This window comes from Heloderma suspectum, chromosome 2, assembly GCF_057233095.1.
Source record: "Heloderma suspectum isolate Gila_16-S chromosome 2, 16-S_ref, whole genome shotgun sequence".
Lineage (NCBI taxonomy): Eukaryota > Metazoa > Chordata > Lepidosauria > Squamata > Helodermatidae > Heloderma > Heloderma suspectum.
The window spans coordinates 166,106,000-166,121,611 of record NC_139459.1 but is presented as its reverse complement, the minus strand read 5'-3'; the positions used below and the strand labels follow the sequence as shown (position 1 = coordinate 166,121,611).

Here is a 15,612-nt window from a genome sequence, read left to right as displayed (position 1 = left end):
ATTGGTAGCCCTAGGAGACTTTTGTCTGGAAGAAACCCAGGACAGCATGCTGCAACGAAGTACTACTCTTTATCTTGAATGAGCCAAAGCCAAAACGTCAATGAGGTAAAGGTTTCACCCCGCATGTACTTCTGAATTACGGAAGAAAAGGCACCATTACAAATGCAGTGATTAAACAGGAAAAGGAATCTAGAGATGGGGTGATGTTCTCAGTATGGAGGGAAGCGAAAAGAATAGATGTGTTTTTCCATGTCACCAGTTCCTCTAGAGGAAAAAGCTGATAGTGTCACATCAACCATCATGCAAAGGACAATAGGGCACAGTTGATGAAGTCAGCAATGACAAGCATTGAAGGTTGTTTTGATGACAAAGCACTTGCAGTCATCACCATTGCAGGGGATCACCACTTCACACGGTATTCCTTCGGAAAGTCTGCTTTCCCTCCAGAGCACTCCCACAGAAAAGATGAAACTAAGGTGGCAAAACGAGTGTTGGAACTAATCGAGAGCTTGATAGGCAGCAGTCAAAATCCTAGGGCTTGTCTAAAACAGCCTGCCTGAAGCTAGTGCCCTCCAGATGTGCTGGATTACAACTCCCATCATCCAGAGCCAGCATGGCCAATGGCCGTGCTGGCTGGGGATGATGGGGATTGCAGTTCAACACATCTGGAAGGCACCAGGTTGAGGAAGGCTCATCTAAAGGAAGGAAGCTTAAATTTATTTAGGGCACAATCCTATGCATGTTTAGACAGAAAAAAAGTCCTACAACTCCCAGCATTCCCCAGCCAGCATGCCCTTAGCTATTTCAAACAATGGACTATCTTTTATACAATGGAAAGTAATGAACGCAAACTTCACGCGATGGAATGCTCTGCCTACCTAGACATTCAAGAGTCAGGGTCAAACTACACATGACATAGGAGTCCCAGTCACTCCTGCTTCATTTGACCCATGCAGTGCAATCTTTGCACCTCTTCTTGGAAGTGAAGACCCGGTCCATTCAAAGGGGCTTACTGCAGGGTAAGTGTGCATAGGACCTGCTTTAATCATCAAGGCTTCTGTGTCAGCAGGAGACTCTCTTGAGAAAGGTCCTGAAAAGTTTGTACAATTTGATCATACTTGAGCTTAACATTATATATATATATATGAGGAGATCTTTAATGTGGGAAATTATTAGTTCAACCACAGGGTTTTTTAAAGCATGTTTATCATAATGTATCACTTCACTCCGAAATGTCTGACAAGGTCGTTCTGATTTGAATGATTTCAAATTACAACAAGCTGCAGTTCCACAGCAGTTTGTTCTCCATGGTTTGACATTCAGAAATCTCTTGTTATAAGACTGATACAGTATCCTGGCTCCCACCGATCCCTGACAGAATCTCTTCATCATGGTCAAAATTGTCAAAAGTGCCACGGGTGGGTATGACAACAGTACTGAATTTACTTGGTAAAGGGATGTTACACCAGCATGTTCCCACAAAGTATCTTGCTAAGTTATTGTGGTCCTGTAAAATTTAATGGCAGCTTCATCACCTACAGGGCTCAGGACAGCTTTTCTCTGTCTTTGAACTAACAAGACCTGATTGTAAAACAGCTGTTTTTATTTTGAAGAAAAAACAGTTTCAGGATGTGGATATGGAATGTAGTCCTAATCCCAATCAGGGGCCCATGCTGGTTAGCAGTCAAAAATGGTAATTCCTCACCCCACTGCTATTTGCCCCCGCAGTTCCTATTTATTGAAAATAGCCCCGGGGAGGGGGGGATCACAAAGAAGGGTGGGCGATTTGGCACGGGCTGAATCTTGAACTCAGGACTGGCTGAGTGAGCAGCCAGCTTCACTCCTCCCTCCCCTTCCCCATTAGGGAAGCAATGGGAGGAGCAAAGCAACTGAGGCATGGCCTCAAGGCAGTGGATCAGCTGCCCTCCCCCCTTCCATTAAGGGAGTGGGGCTTTGGGGAGGGGCCTCACCCCACAGTCTGAATGGGATAGCCTGATGGGCCAAATTTTGCCTGCAGACCAGAGGTTTCGCATCCCAGGCTTTGCCTCTCCCATCTTCATTTCTCTACATTGCTCTACACATTTTGCTTTATTACGAAATGTAAATGCCAAGAAAATTAATTAAAATGTGGCTTACAGTAAGGAAACTAAGTTCCACTTTCGTCAACAGTCAACATATCTTGTAAGTGTCAGCAGCTTCCTTTTGAAACTAGACACACCTATACAAAATATGAAATTATGGATTTCACCTATGTATGTGTTGTACTACACCACTATTTTTAATGTATGTATAATGGCATTCCTATACCGCCTTTCAGTCCTAACATGGGCCCTCAAGACAGTTTACAAATACCACCATTTAAATAATAACAGAGTTAAAAGAATTTCTAGAGGAGTAGCTATGTTGTGTGATAAAAAGAAAAACTCTCCTTATTCAGAGCAAGGGAATGGAGCTGAATCTTGATGAATCGTACTTCAGCAATTTCACATTGATATCTGTTTTTGAAATTCCTTTGTTCAAGAATGGTGACCTTAAGGTCATTGACAGAGTGTCCTGGGAGGGTGAAATAATCACTTGTTTCTGAATATTGCCATTCCTGTCAGGTTTGTGACCATTAATTATTTTGCATAGAGACTGGCCTGTTTGTCCTAAGTAGAATGCAGAAGGGCACTGCTGGCAAATGATGGCATATATCACACTGGAACATGACCAGGTGTATGAACCCCTGATGTTATGGGTGGAATTATTAGGTCCTGTAATAGTGTTGTCAGAGGAGACATGGGGACAGGGCTCACATCTGGGTCTGCCACTGGGTTTGGTTCCTGTGTCTATCTCCATTGTGAGCTTTGTTGTTACTGCTGGTAGATATCCTCTTTAGGCTGGGCGGCTGTCTATAAGCAAGTACTGGCCTACTACCCAAGGCCTGTGAGAGGGAAGTTTATTGTCCAGGATCAATGATGATACATTTGAGTGGTCTTAGCTGGGAACTGTAGGTGTTCTTTTGTTTTCTCTTCTGCTTTTTCCTGTGCTGTAGTAGATTGTGCTGAAGTACCAGCCTTAGGCCCGTTGATATAAGTTTGGTTTTTATTTCACTTCCTTGAGTGGGGATTGTACCCTGAGAAATGCTGATTCAGATCCTTACAGTGTGAGTCTCTGTCTGATGGGTCTGAGCAGATGTCGCTGTATCCCAGGGCTTGGATGTAGACAACAAATATTTTGGTGTGTTCTGGGTGGAAGCAGAGAGTATTAAAATCAAGAAGAGCAGAGTTAAACCCTTTGATCTCAAATTTAAAAACATTAAAAACGAGGGAGAATAAAAAATTTCCTCTGCTTGCCTAAAAATCATAATTAGTGATATAATCTACTAAATCAGGGATAGGCTTCCTGGAAAATTGTACCCCAGCTCCGTTAGTGTGAAGCTAGGGTGGTGGTGTTGCCATCTGTTTATCCAACCTCAGGCACCCAAATATGTTCTGCCAGCTGTGCAAATCCGTCAAACAACCAGGGAAGATCCATCAAAGGGATCCTGGGAGATCCATGGTATATCACCACCATAATTTTATTCATATCTCATTTCCCTTCCAAAAGGAAGCCCAAAACGGCTATCATTGTCATACAGAAACAAATACACTGATATCACAATATCAAAAGATAACAAAATGAAAAATAATCTAATAATGAAAATTCTACAGTAAACCTGTAAACAAACATTCAGTTCAAGACTTAAACGCAAAGGCAAGGAATAAATACAAAATTCAGAATATATCAAACAAATGCGGGGCTATAAATACAATCCTCACTTTGGCCAAACGCACAAGTTTTTGCCCCAAGATTCCAAGCCGTTTGGTGCCAATACTCCAAACCCTTTGGACATACCAGAGAGAGAGAGAGAGAGAGAGAAATAGAAACCCACCCTAGAGTCAAAAAAAGCCAAGAGAAAAACTAGTCACAACCAATTATACAATAATTGTCTAGGGTTCGATGAGCCACCCCCCCCCCCCCACGGCAGCTGAATGCAAAGTCAGAAAAAGAAAACGACGGCTCCACTGCCCTCGTGCCAAGTGCACAAACCGGTTGGGATTTTGCGGGGCCGGGAGGCGCAAAAGCGTCACTCACTCACCGGGCAGGTCGGCTTGAGCCGGTTTCCTCAAGAGTAAAGAGAAAGTCCAAACGGGTGGCGGGCGGGATGACGGAATCCGCACTGCTTTGCTGCTTCTCCTTGGCAGCCACGGCGGGGTCCGCTCTGACTGAGCTCAGGCGGACTGCTCCCCCCCCCCCCCGACATTTAGGAACAAAGTAGGACAATTCTGGAAGAGGCAGGGCGAGAAACGGAGAGAAGCAGAAGAAGCAAACGGCGCGCCCGCGGCCAACCCGAAAAGAGCAGAGCGTCCTCTTCGTGCGAATAGATGCGAAGAAGAGGGAGGAAAATTCAGCAGGTGCGCTTTTTTCTCAGCGCTGCCTGACAAGCGGCACCGGTCCCTTTGTGTACAATTATTAAGGCACGAGGAACCCTGGAAAAGTAGGCGAAAGGGGGACATATGTCGTGGATAGACAGATTAAGGGCGCAATCCTATGCGTGTCTAGACAGAAAAAAGTCCTACAACTCCCAGCATTCCCCAGCCAGTCATGCTTGCTGGGGAATGCTGGGAGCTGTAGGATGTTGTTGTTTCTCTGTCTAAGCATGCAAAGGATTGAGCCCTAGCCTAGCCTAGCCTAGCCTAGGCAGACAGAGCTACTGATGTGTCTCTCTGCCAGATTCACCGTCTTGGCTGGAAGGCCGAATCGGGGCGCGGCGCCCGCCAGGGTCCCAGCCGTGACGCGCGGGGGGCCTCCCATGCGCCGCGCGGGGGCGGAGCGCGCCTTTAAAGGCAAGCCCGCGCTCCCAGCGGCGCCCGCGGATTTGGCGATGGACGCGCGGGTAGAGCTCTCGCGGGCGCTCGAGAGCCAGGAACGCTGCGGCTGCGCGCCCTCCGCCGCCGCCTCCGTCCGCTGCGCGCTGGCGCTGGCCTGTTGCTCCTTGGTGGTCTCGCTGGCGGCGCTGGTCCTGACTGTGGCGAAGGAGCAGAAGCCGCCGGCGGCGGTGCCGCAACCGCAAGCGTTGAATTCGTTGTCGACTAACCCGCCACCAGCCACAGAGCCGCCGCGGGCGCTTCAGGTACTGCCAGGGGCGCGCGGGAGCGGAGGGAGAGCGTGAAATCCAACAGAGGCCCTGCTTAGAGTAGACCCATTGCCATGAATGGGGTTTAAGTTAGTCATGACTAGCTGAAGCCCCATTCGTGGCAATGGGTCTACTCTAAGTAATATTTACGTTGGCTTCTACCCAGGGACGGGGGAAGCGCGGATCGCGCTGGCTGGCTGGCGCGTACCCGCGTAGAGCTCGCTGACTTTCGAGTGGCTGCCGCCGGCCGACACCAAAGCAGCCCCCTCGCTCCACCGTGCTTGGGAAAGCCCAGCGCTTTCGGTTCTCCTTGTGGAATGGCCCTGACACCAACTTTCTCCTCCTTTTTCAGAACTTTGCGCAGCTCGTCCTGAACCCGAATAAAACCTGTAAGTATCCCTTTCCCTAACATGTTTGAGTTTTTAATCAGGGCCTGGGTTGTCTGTGGTTGATCTAAAAATTATTTTTAGATATATGTTGCCTGTCTGTGTGTGCCATCTGTTTATGTGTTTTCATGTAAAATTTTGTGCTTTGTATGATGCCTTCTTAACGGCTTTTTAAATTTTGTGAACCACCCAGAGAGCTTTGGCTATGGGGCAGTATAGACATATAATAAATGAAATGAATGAGATGTTTGCTCCCTTTGAAGCACCTACCACCATCACCAAAAAACGGGGAGCCCTAGCACTGGTTCCACAAATAAGGACTCTGAGGGGGCATGATGGTTCCACGAAAAGCACGTGCCTGCAGATTTTAGTCTGACGTTGAAAATCTGCACCAAGCACATCCTATGTGGTGAGCACTGACAATACTTCACGTGTGCATGCGCCTGCATTTAATTGGCATAGGTGGACATCTGCATGAGAGTTTTTCAGGCTGTTTCCTAGGGGCTAAACCCCTAGTACATGGTAGAAGCATGTAAGAACCTTGTAACCCTCAGGGAAGAGGGTAAACAATAGCAATCTAGGAGCTGCTTAATACTTCCCTTCTCCTGCTTACTCATCCAGCTGTTTTTTTCAGCCACAAGGGGTGGGGAGGGGGAACAGCTTTTTTTCTACTTCAGGTGGAAAAGCAGATTGGGATGACTTTGTACAAAAAAGCAGCTGAGGTTAAGCAGCCCATCCTTCCCGGCATTTGTGCACTCAAACTTTTAGCCTCTTGCAGCGGTTTCCCAACTTTTTTTTTTTTTTTAGATGACAAACTGTTGCTTGTATCTGCTCTGCAATGTGTGGTTTGGCACTCTGTGGACATGGAATGCTGCCGTGTCAGAGTTAGCCTAGAGGGGTCTCCGGACACAGGGAGACAACAAACCTTTCCCCAGGAACTTCCCTGTATGCAGTGTAGAAAGATCTAAGCTGGTCCTGTGGTCATTTCTTGATTGTAGTGTGGATAGGACGAGGACCTTTTTTGAGGCACGCTTCCAGTTCTGTGGACACACACTCAAAACTTGCTGGAAGGATTTCTGTATTCCTTGTGTGTGATCAGGAAATCAAATGTCTCTTATAAAGAGTTCTGCATCACTCTGAAGATTGCATTTTTCAACATCATCATTAGAATTTCTTAGGACGGTTTTGCACAAGCAGATATATTTGTGGGTGTTCTTGAGCAGAAAATGACAGGCAGGGATAAGGTTTAGCATTCACTCCCACTGCTTCTCTGGCAATAAAGCAGGTTTGGGAGGAGGAAACTTAGTTTTTTCAAAAATGGTATTGGAGTATTGTTAGACTTGTTAATATGGAACATGTAGTTAGGCCCTGATAAGATGCAGAAGAGCCGTAACATTCAGGACTGCAGGGAAAGCTTTGTACGTTATAAAGAAAATCAGTTAAGAATAATATGGTTAATCAGGATGTATAAATGGGCATCGGCAAGGGATAGTTTCTGTCACCAAACAACCCATTAAGGGAACAATCCTATGACCTTTAGACTCTGTCTAGAAGGCGATAGGGTTGTTCAGTTTCCAGGAACCGAGGTTGGAGTCAGGGCTGATGTTAGTGCCCAGAAACTGCACTCCCGTCCCCCATCCCCTCTTGGCCAGTACCATTCTGCCCACACTGGCTACATCTCCCTGCTCAGAAAAGGAGCCCAGAGACAGGGGAAAAGGGGCGGAGACGACAGAAGCTGCTTTACGCAGCTTCCTATGAGGCCTCCAGGCCCCTTCCCTCCCCCTCCCTGAAGTCACACCTAGACGGGTGACATCTAGGCAGAAATGCAGGGTGACCAGAGCACAGATCCCCTCTGTGATCCAGCCACCCTGCATAGGATAGTCAGCACTTCCAATTTTGGAGGCTGGCGACTATCCAGATAGGATTGTGCGTTAAAACATTAAATATATCCACAGCAAGTGCCTCTTTATTAGAAGTGTGTTTTTTCTTGGATGGTAGATGTTCTTGTCTGTCCACCAGCTTCTTCTCTGATCCTGTTTTCTTGAAATGGAGCAATGTTTCGGATGCTCAGGCTTTCAGCTTCTTCTGTCTTACTCTTCTTTGCTTTACTTTTCTTCTTGCTTCCATCTCCACCAACTGCTATTAACTGCTCTTCTTTCCTTCCTTTACTCGATAATGGTCTACCACCCTCCCTTCATGGAAGCCCAAACCATACAGTTTGGGAGATGTCAGCATGGTAACTGCTGACAAACCTCCGCTCTTCATTGGCTGCTATTTGCAAGGGATGGGGAAATTCCAGTGTGACAATGGAGGCTGCACACATTTCCCTTCTAATAGAGGCATCAACATTATTTGATTCAGCAAGTCCCAAATGCAGCTTTTCCCTCCCATCTATTTTCTTTGTTTTTATCTTAAATATCCCTTATTTTATTCTTCAGTAGAGGTATGCTTCCCTGCATTGTTGAAGACCATTTTTTTAAAAGGGATCCACAGCGTGCTTTATCCCTGCAGCAAGTCTAACCCCAGAAAAAGGCTGTCCTCTCCTCATATGTCTGGAGATGGGATGTCATGCACTTGGAGGCTGGATCCCTGCTTGTGAGAATACAACACAAAACGTGAAATTAGGGATGACACTGAAATGTGAACTAGGCTAAATTCAGCAGTTGAGTTTGTGTCCATGGCAGAATTGCATCAAACTAGACCAGGAGACTTGTTAGAATTTCATGAGTTCTGGCCAAGTTCTGTGGAGGGACTTTTATCAACATATGGCAGAAGCCTGTTATAAGGAAGAAAGCTACAGAGTGTACATCATGTTCTTGTTCCAATATTTTCACCTTCACTGAATCTGGGCCTTTGAAATTCAAGACAGGTTTTAGAATGGGGAGGGAACATTTGGTGGGCATTTGCCAAGAAAATTGTTACCCACTGTGTTTTATTTTTAGATTGAAATGGGATCTTTTGCCTGTCCTTAAATAAAATGTCATTGGGAAATCCCTTTTCTTTTGGGGTCATGCAGACAGTGCGCCTCTAGAAAGCCTGGTCTAGCCATGAATCAGAATGAGGTGGGAGAATCTTGAGAGATGCTGTAGACTGTACTATTTGAAGCTACAAGTGTGGGATGCACTTTTTTAATTCTCCAAAACATGAAAAAGCTTCTGACAATTTAGTCTGCTGCGGCAAAATCAATTCCAGCTAAAAGGGCTTTTATTTGTGTAATCCTGATGTGCCAAAAACAAAGAGGCCTCAAAGCGGAACAGGAATCAGTTTTATTAGGGCCGTATGTGTTTCAAATCAAGAAGTTCCTTTTTCAGAGACAATCACTTTAACTGTCTTGCAGACTATTTGATAAAGGAAATTCCTCTGAAGAAGCTGGTTTGGTTGTCTCTGAATCTCCTGATTCTTCAGAGACTCAAAATGCATCTGGGGCTAATTGATTCCTGTGTACCTTTGAGTTCTTCTCTTCTCTGTTTCTTGGACTGGTATTTCCCATCACTCCCCTTTGGTTTATTTATTTGTTACATTTATATCCCGCCTTTCTAACAAGGAGCCCAAGGTGGCATACGTGATCCTCCTCCTCTCCAGTCCTAGCTCAACACTAACTGCCACACCACACTGGCTTCTAGTCCTGAGGTGCAGCCTGCATAATCTCTTTTCAAAATCATAACCACACATAGGTATACCCTAATATGTTCATTTTGGCAAGAGAGACATAGGTTCCAGGGAAGTGGCCCAAGACCTTGTTATTTATACTTTTCCGTGAAATTTTCAGAAGGCTTCCATCCTAGGAACTGACAACCTCTTTACCCGCTTAGCTTCGGTAATGAAGCTGCATCAGGTGCTTGCAGACCATTCATTTGGATGTTAAATTCTGCAGAGCATGTTTTTGTGTGTGCACCATACTAGCATGTCATTGACCTGGTTTGTACATAACACTAACTCAGGTTTATTTAACTCATGGCTTGTTGCTCTACCCAGGGTTTATCTGGTAGGCGATCGAACAACCCATGGTTTGTTCTCTCAATCCCTGGGTTGTTTGTTTCCCTCCTCCTTTGCCTGCTTCCTCCCTACATCCCAAATGCCTTTCTGATGCTGTAGTACTGGCATGTACAGCAGCCAGGTTTTTTTCTACTGCTTTCCACCACCTCTGTAGCCTGGTGAAACAAGCCATGATCAACCCATAGTTTGTTCACACATGGCAACAACCCATGGTTTAAAGAACCAGAGTTCACAACCAAAAAAACCCGCATTGGTTCTCTTTCTGAGTTGTTCGTGGTTAACAAACCATAGTTCATTAGTGCAGCTGGGTTACCACATCACGACAGCCCAGAATTCAGTAACCCATGGGTTAGCGTAATGTGCAGACCAGGTCATTGTCTCTGAATGTTCCAAGATGGCCAGTTATATCTGCCTAGTTATAGGGCCAGTTTGTGCGACACAACAGCCCATGGATTAAACCCATGTGCTGTTGGGGACAAGCAGGAAAAAGTGGGCATGCTGCCTCCAGCACTCCTGCCGCTTCTCCTTTTCCTCAGCAACCCACAGACGGCTCCTTCATAGGTGGCTGAGTGTGTTGGCTGAACCCAGACTGCTGTGTTGTTTAGCCCCTAACCAGTATAGTTTTAGTTTTATTACCAACTAGTGATGATTTTATTGTATTTTTATTGTTAGACCTTGTTAACTGATAGTCCACTGGAAAGCAGTATATAAATTTGTAGTAGTAATCATAATAGTTTCTGTTCTTTATTAGTTGGAGCCTTGCTTTCGTAACATGCCACCGGTTTTATCTACAGTGAGAGTTGGTATACTGTAGCGGTTAACGGTATAATCAGTGAGTCCACTATCAGCGTCCCCTCCTCCAACTGTAGTTTGGGGGTTGTAATACTGGCCTGTTGCAAGGACTAGTGAGAAGTGTTTTGAACACGTGGCCTGTCATTATGAAGGGTGGTTTGAGACAGAGGATCTTTGAGGGGGCATCTTTACACACAGAGGAACATTGCACCTCCCTGCAAGATCTCTGTCAAAGAGGGCTCAGTGTCTGAGATGGGAGTTCGGGTTTGCCCTGTCTGCAGCAGTGAAGCACGTCATCATTGAGTTATTTATTTATTCTTTTTCTATATTACCCAATAGCCAAAGCTCACTGGGTGACTGACAACTGACATGTTCCCTAGGTAGAATCATCCCTTCACTTTTATGGGAGAAAGTGAAGGAGGTTGGGGCTAAGTCTGCTCCCTGCCCGTGATGACTCTGGCCATTAAGAAGTAAGCTCCTCTCTACATAGCTCCATCTTATTTTATGCTTTTGGGGTGGGCAACTTGTGGCCCTCCAGATGTTTTGTCCTTCAACTCCCAGTATCCCCCACTATTGGCTGTGTTGGTAAGGGCTGATGGGATTTGTAGGCCAAAACATCTGGACGGTCACAAGTTGCCCACCGCTGCCCTAGGGCATGATGGAATTTTGAGAGCTGGCTTTTTCGCAGGTAGTTTATTCATTGACTGAGCTCTCTACAGCTTATACCAACCTTCCCCAAACTGGTCCCCTCCAGATGTTTTGGACTTCAACTCCCATCAGGCCCAGCCAGCATAGTCAGTGTTCAGGAATGTTGGGAGTTGTTGTTCTGGAGGGCATCGGTTGGGAAAGGCCGCTCTAGGGAAAGCCTGGACCAGATACACTCAGCACTGGGGCTTCACTCTGCAAGAATCAACGCACATCTTAATGGCAGGGGCTGTGTGTAACCCAAGTCTTCTATGACACTGCAAGGAATTTGGGGGTTCACCTTTCAGACAGTGGTGCAGGGCTTGTTCTTGGTGTGGCTTTGCTGGGTTTCCCTACTGGGAATTCATGCTGATACTGCAAAATCGTATATTGCTGTCATGGTGAACAGCAATTGATGTTCCCGCTTGATTTCTCCCTCTGTCTGCAGCAGTTATAAGAGAGAGGACACTGGATTGGTTCAACAGGGCTCAAATTAAAGGAGTGTACCTTGGCTCAGCATTTGAATACAGCTCTTCAAAGCTAACGGTTAAGGTTGCTGGCCGGTACTGTATCTACGCTCAGATGAACGTCATACGTCTTGACAGTAACTCCAAGAAGGAAGTGAATGCCAGCCTCATCATCCATCATACGAGTGCCACCAGTTCTGCTGCTCGCCAGGTTCTCACCATCCGTTTGTATCTGTCACATCGCTCAAGTGAAACAGTTGAAGAATTCAGGGCTGTATCTTATCCACTGGCGAGTGATGACAAGCTCTATGTGACATTAAAGGCAAGCGAGGACTTAGGGCATGAGTGGGCCCTTAATGAGCGTGGCGTCTTCTTCGGTCTCTTCCAGATCCTTGAGACCTAGTTCAGAAGTGACTGGACTCAATAACGGTGCCAGCGTTACATTGAGAGGGGACCAGATGCTGTAAATCAGAGGATTTACTGCTACAGATGCTTGGAGGATCCTGCAGATTAGAGTTTTGGCTGAAATAGGGCCAGGACTTCCGCCTGAAACTCAGTATTATCTGTTCAAAGTGTTGCTGCGGAATACACGGTTCTGTCTGGGAACTGGGCTAAGGTGTGTAACGGGCATGAATCATGATGATGTTTCACTAGGGGGTCAATCTCTTTGTGGGACTGGAGAGAACACTGGGCAACTTGAGCTGTTAGGGCAGCTTTTCAGTATCTGGCTTTGAGAATTACATTGGGCTATAGTGCCCCCACCAGCGTGCCCCCACCAAAATGCAGTCTTTCCTCCCTCCCTGGCTTACTGCCAGTCCTCATCTGTGTGCCCTTTCTGCCCAGTTGAAGGCTCTGATTGTCCTGGCGGCTTCTGATGCTACTGGTATGCAAGCTGCTCAGTTCATCTAAGTGTGGGGCATGCTAGCTTCCAGGATATCTCCAGCAGACTGTTCCCCTTCCTGCTGTTTCAGAGGATGAGGGCTTCTGAGCACCCTCAAAACCATGTTATAGTTTTGGAGGGCAGCCGCCTCAGGCTCCCACTTCTCAAACCTTATGTCCAGGGTCCAAAGAGCTATTGACATTCAGGGGATGGGCATGGGCTAGTCCAGTGGAAGTTTTACATTTTCTTCTCTTGAATAGCTGACTTCAATCAACACCACAGCACAAATTGCTTTTTGAAACTCCGTTCATCAGCATTTTGCCATGTAGTACAGGAAGGGGGCTGTTGGGTGACGGGAAATATGCGCACAAAACTAGTTTCACAATTGCTTGGACTCTAGCCAACATTTTCCTCATGTAAGGTGCAATCCTATGCATGGATAGACAGCAAAAAGTCCTACCGCTCCCAGTATTTCCCAGCCAGCCATGGGGAATGCTTGGAAGTATAGGACTTCTTGCTGTTGAAACATGCATAGGATTGTGCCCTTAACTTCCTTCTGCTGCAGACAATTTTTGTTTCTCTTTCCCACTTGTCCCATAGTCTCTTCCCTAAAGCATCTCTTCCACAGATTCTTGTTGCCTGCATGTGAATTGCTCTACTTTCTGTTACCAATCTACCTTTCCCTTAAACCAAATGCTATTAAACCAAATGGTTTTCCCTTTCACCAGGTACCAGCCCAAGTCCCTGCTAGGATTAATAAAATAAAAAAAAATAGGATCTTCAGAAGTAGTAAAGGAGCACATCCATGATTTCATTCCTCTGCTACCCCTCAGACCCCACAAACTGAGCACCCAGAAAGTAGTAGCACTACCCATGTAACCCAATTCCATCTAGAATGTTCTTAAATGGAAAAAAGCCCCTATTTTATATTTAAAGTACTGTATAATAACACAGTGTGTTATATTGACATATTTAATATTTGCATTTTATTTAATATATAAACGAGTAGTACACTTCAGTCTTTCTTATACCATTATAGGCGTGTGTGTGTGCATATCTGCCTGCCTACTGTCTAAGGAGGCTTTGCTTCCAATTTGGCCATTATTCTTTTCACCAAAGGCCTTTATCATTCTCTTCCGCAGATACTTGTTACAACCTTGTCCTTACACTGTAAATGCGCACACGCACGCATATATATATATACACACACACACACACACTCTCTGCTCAGGTATATGAATGAAATGTGCTGCCAGCTGTAATCCAGAGAAAATCCTGGTATGAAAAGTTTGGGGAACTCTCCGGGTTGGATCCAGACTTAAGTTAGTTGAGCTTGGGTCCCATTGAAATCAGTGAGGCAAATTAGTCACGACTCAGGTCTTGGTTTGTTTTTAACACGTAGCATTGCACATGACTTTTGGTTCTTTTTTTTAAAATAGAGATGTAACCTCTGTGTTTTATAAATATATAAATAAATGGTTGGGTTGTGCCTAGGCTCACAATTCAAGGTGCTGTTTTTATTTTTTTGAAGTCTCTCTTGGCCTTAGGCCTGCATAGTAATTATTCAGGTTATTTATAGTAAAGAAAATAATGAAAAAGGATGTACATTTTTATATTTATCTCTTTTGAGTACTGAATAAATAAAGACCAGTTCTTAACAATTTTAGCCATCATTTTTCTTCTGTCTTATGAGGTTTAGTCAGTTTCATTGTTGAAGCTATATTATACATTTTCCTAATCTAATATAGTCAATATTTCAATAGATTTTCATTTTATAACTAACGTTTTTAGAAACTGCTAATATATTCAAAATTCTAGGACACAAGTTACCTATAAACATTCTAGTAATACTATAGTTGGATCTGATGCTATTTCATATTCAGTAGTTTCCCTTGGTGTATCTAAAATGAAAATGTTCTGAAGCATATGGGCCAGTTCCAGAATATGGCCGCAATCCAACACAAGGACTGGGTTCGCACAACACGCTAACCCACACTCAGTGGTTGAGTGTGGGTTGTTGAACCATGGTTTACTGTGTTATCTGAACCCAGGACATTTTCCACAGGGTGGCTTGTTAACCATGCAGTGTGGCTTATTTTTCTTGAACAAGACACCTGGAGAACACATGGTTTGTTGTTGGGTTGTTCAAGGTGCTTAACAAGCCACACTGCATGGTTAACAAGCCACCCTGCAGAATATATCTTGGGTTCAGACAGCACACTAGTCCACGGTTCAACAAACCCATGGTTCAATAACCCACACTCAACCACTGAGTATGGGATAGTGTGTTGTGTGAACAGCCCCAAAGATGCTTAAGATTATTGATTTCAAGCATGCTTGACTGCTTCTGAAGTTTATATGGTATTAAATACCAGTGGAATGGAATCTTACCACCTTAAAAAAAAAATTATATGCACAAGGAATGAGTCACCCACATATCAGATCAGTTGTGCGCATTCAGAAGCAATGGTATAAGGCTCAACAGAACCCTGTTCCTTCTCCCCCAGTGCATACATGTGTGCATGCACTAATGGTCCAAGCATTGCACACTTCCGGTTTTCTCATCCAGCCTTCTGTCTCACCAGGCCAGTACAACTTACTAAAGTTCCAAGCTGAAATAATTTATCCAGGCAACAGAGAGGGCTGGATGAGGATAGATGTGCGTGGGTCTCCCATTCATGCATGTGCACCAAGGGGCTGTGAGCTCTCTGAATGCAGAAGACAGTGCCTGTGGAGAGATTAATGTGTTTGAGCATAACTGTAGATAATTTTTATTTGAAAGACTTTTACCCTGGCTTTCAACACAGGATTTCCAAAGTGGCTTACAACATCTGTTTAAAACAATGAAGGGAACAATCCTATTCATATTTAGACAGAAAAAAGTCCCACAACCCCCAGCATTCCCCAGACACCATGGTTGGCTGGGGGATGCTGGGAGTTGTAGGACTTCTTTCTGTCTAAACGTGCGAATGATTGCAGCCTTACAGCTTTAAAGGTTAATATCAGCATTTTTAATTGTACCCCCAAAGAAGCTGGCAAGGTAAGTTAATTTCTCTGTATATCAACCAGTTAGCAGCTTCACAGCTATATTTTGGAGCAACTGAAGTTTCCTGAAAGTAATCGGAGCATGGGTATCTGTGGCCAGGTCATGATGTACAAACCAGACAAAGGCACTATGTGCTGTCAAGAACATCTGCACGGCTGAATCTCAGCGTCCCCGAGCTGTGGGCCTGCTCTCTGAGGGAAGGA

At 45.2% G+C, this 15,612-nt stretch overlaps 1 protein-coding gene across 1 annotated transcript; it reads left to right on the top strand.

Annotated features, from left to right (window-relative positions):
• The first annotated feature begins 4,890 nt into the window (after positions 1 to 4,890).
• On the top strand, positions 4,891 to 14,028 carry LOC146353127 (uncharacterized). The gene is made up of 3 exons (XM_084832204.1): positions 4,891 to 5,155; positions 5,511 to 5,547; positions 11,465 to 14,028. Exons 1-3 carry the CDS (start codon positions 4,907 to 4,909, stop codon positions 11,884 to 11,886), a joined length of 708 nt encoding a protein of 235 aa, XP_084688330.1. The 5' UTR covers positions 4,891 to 4,906; the 3' UTR covers positions 11,887 to 14,028.
• Positions 14,029 to 15,612: the final 1,584 nt, after the last annotated feature.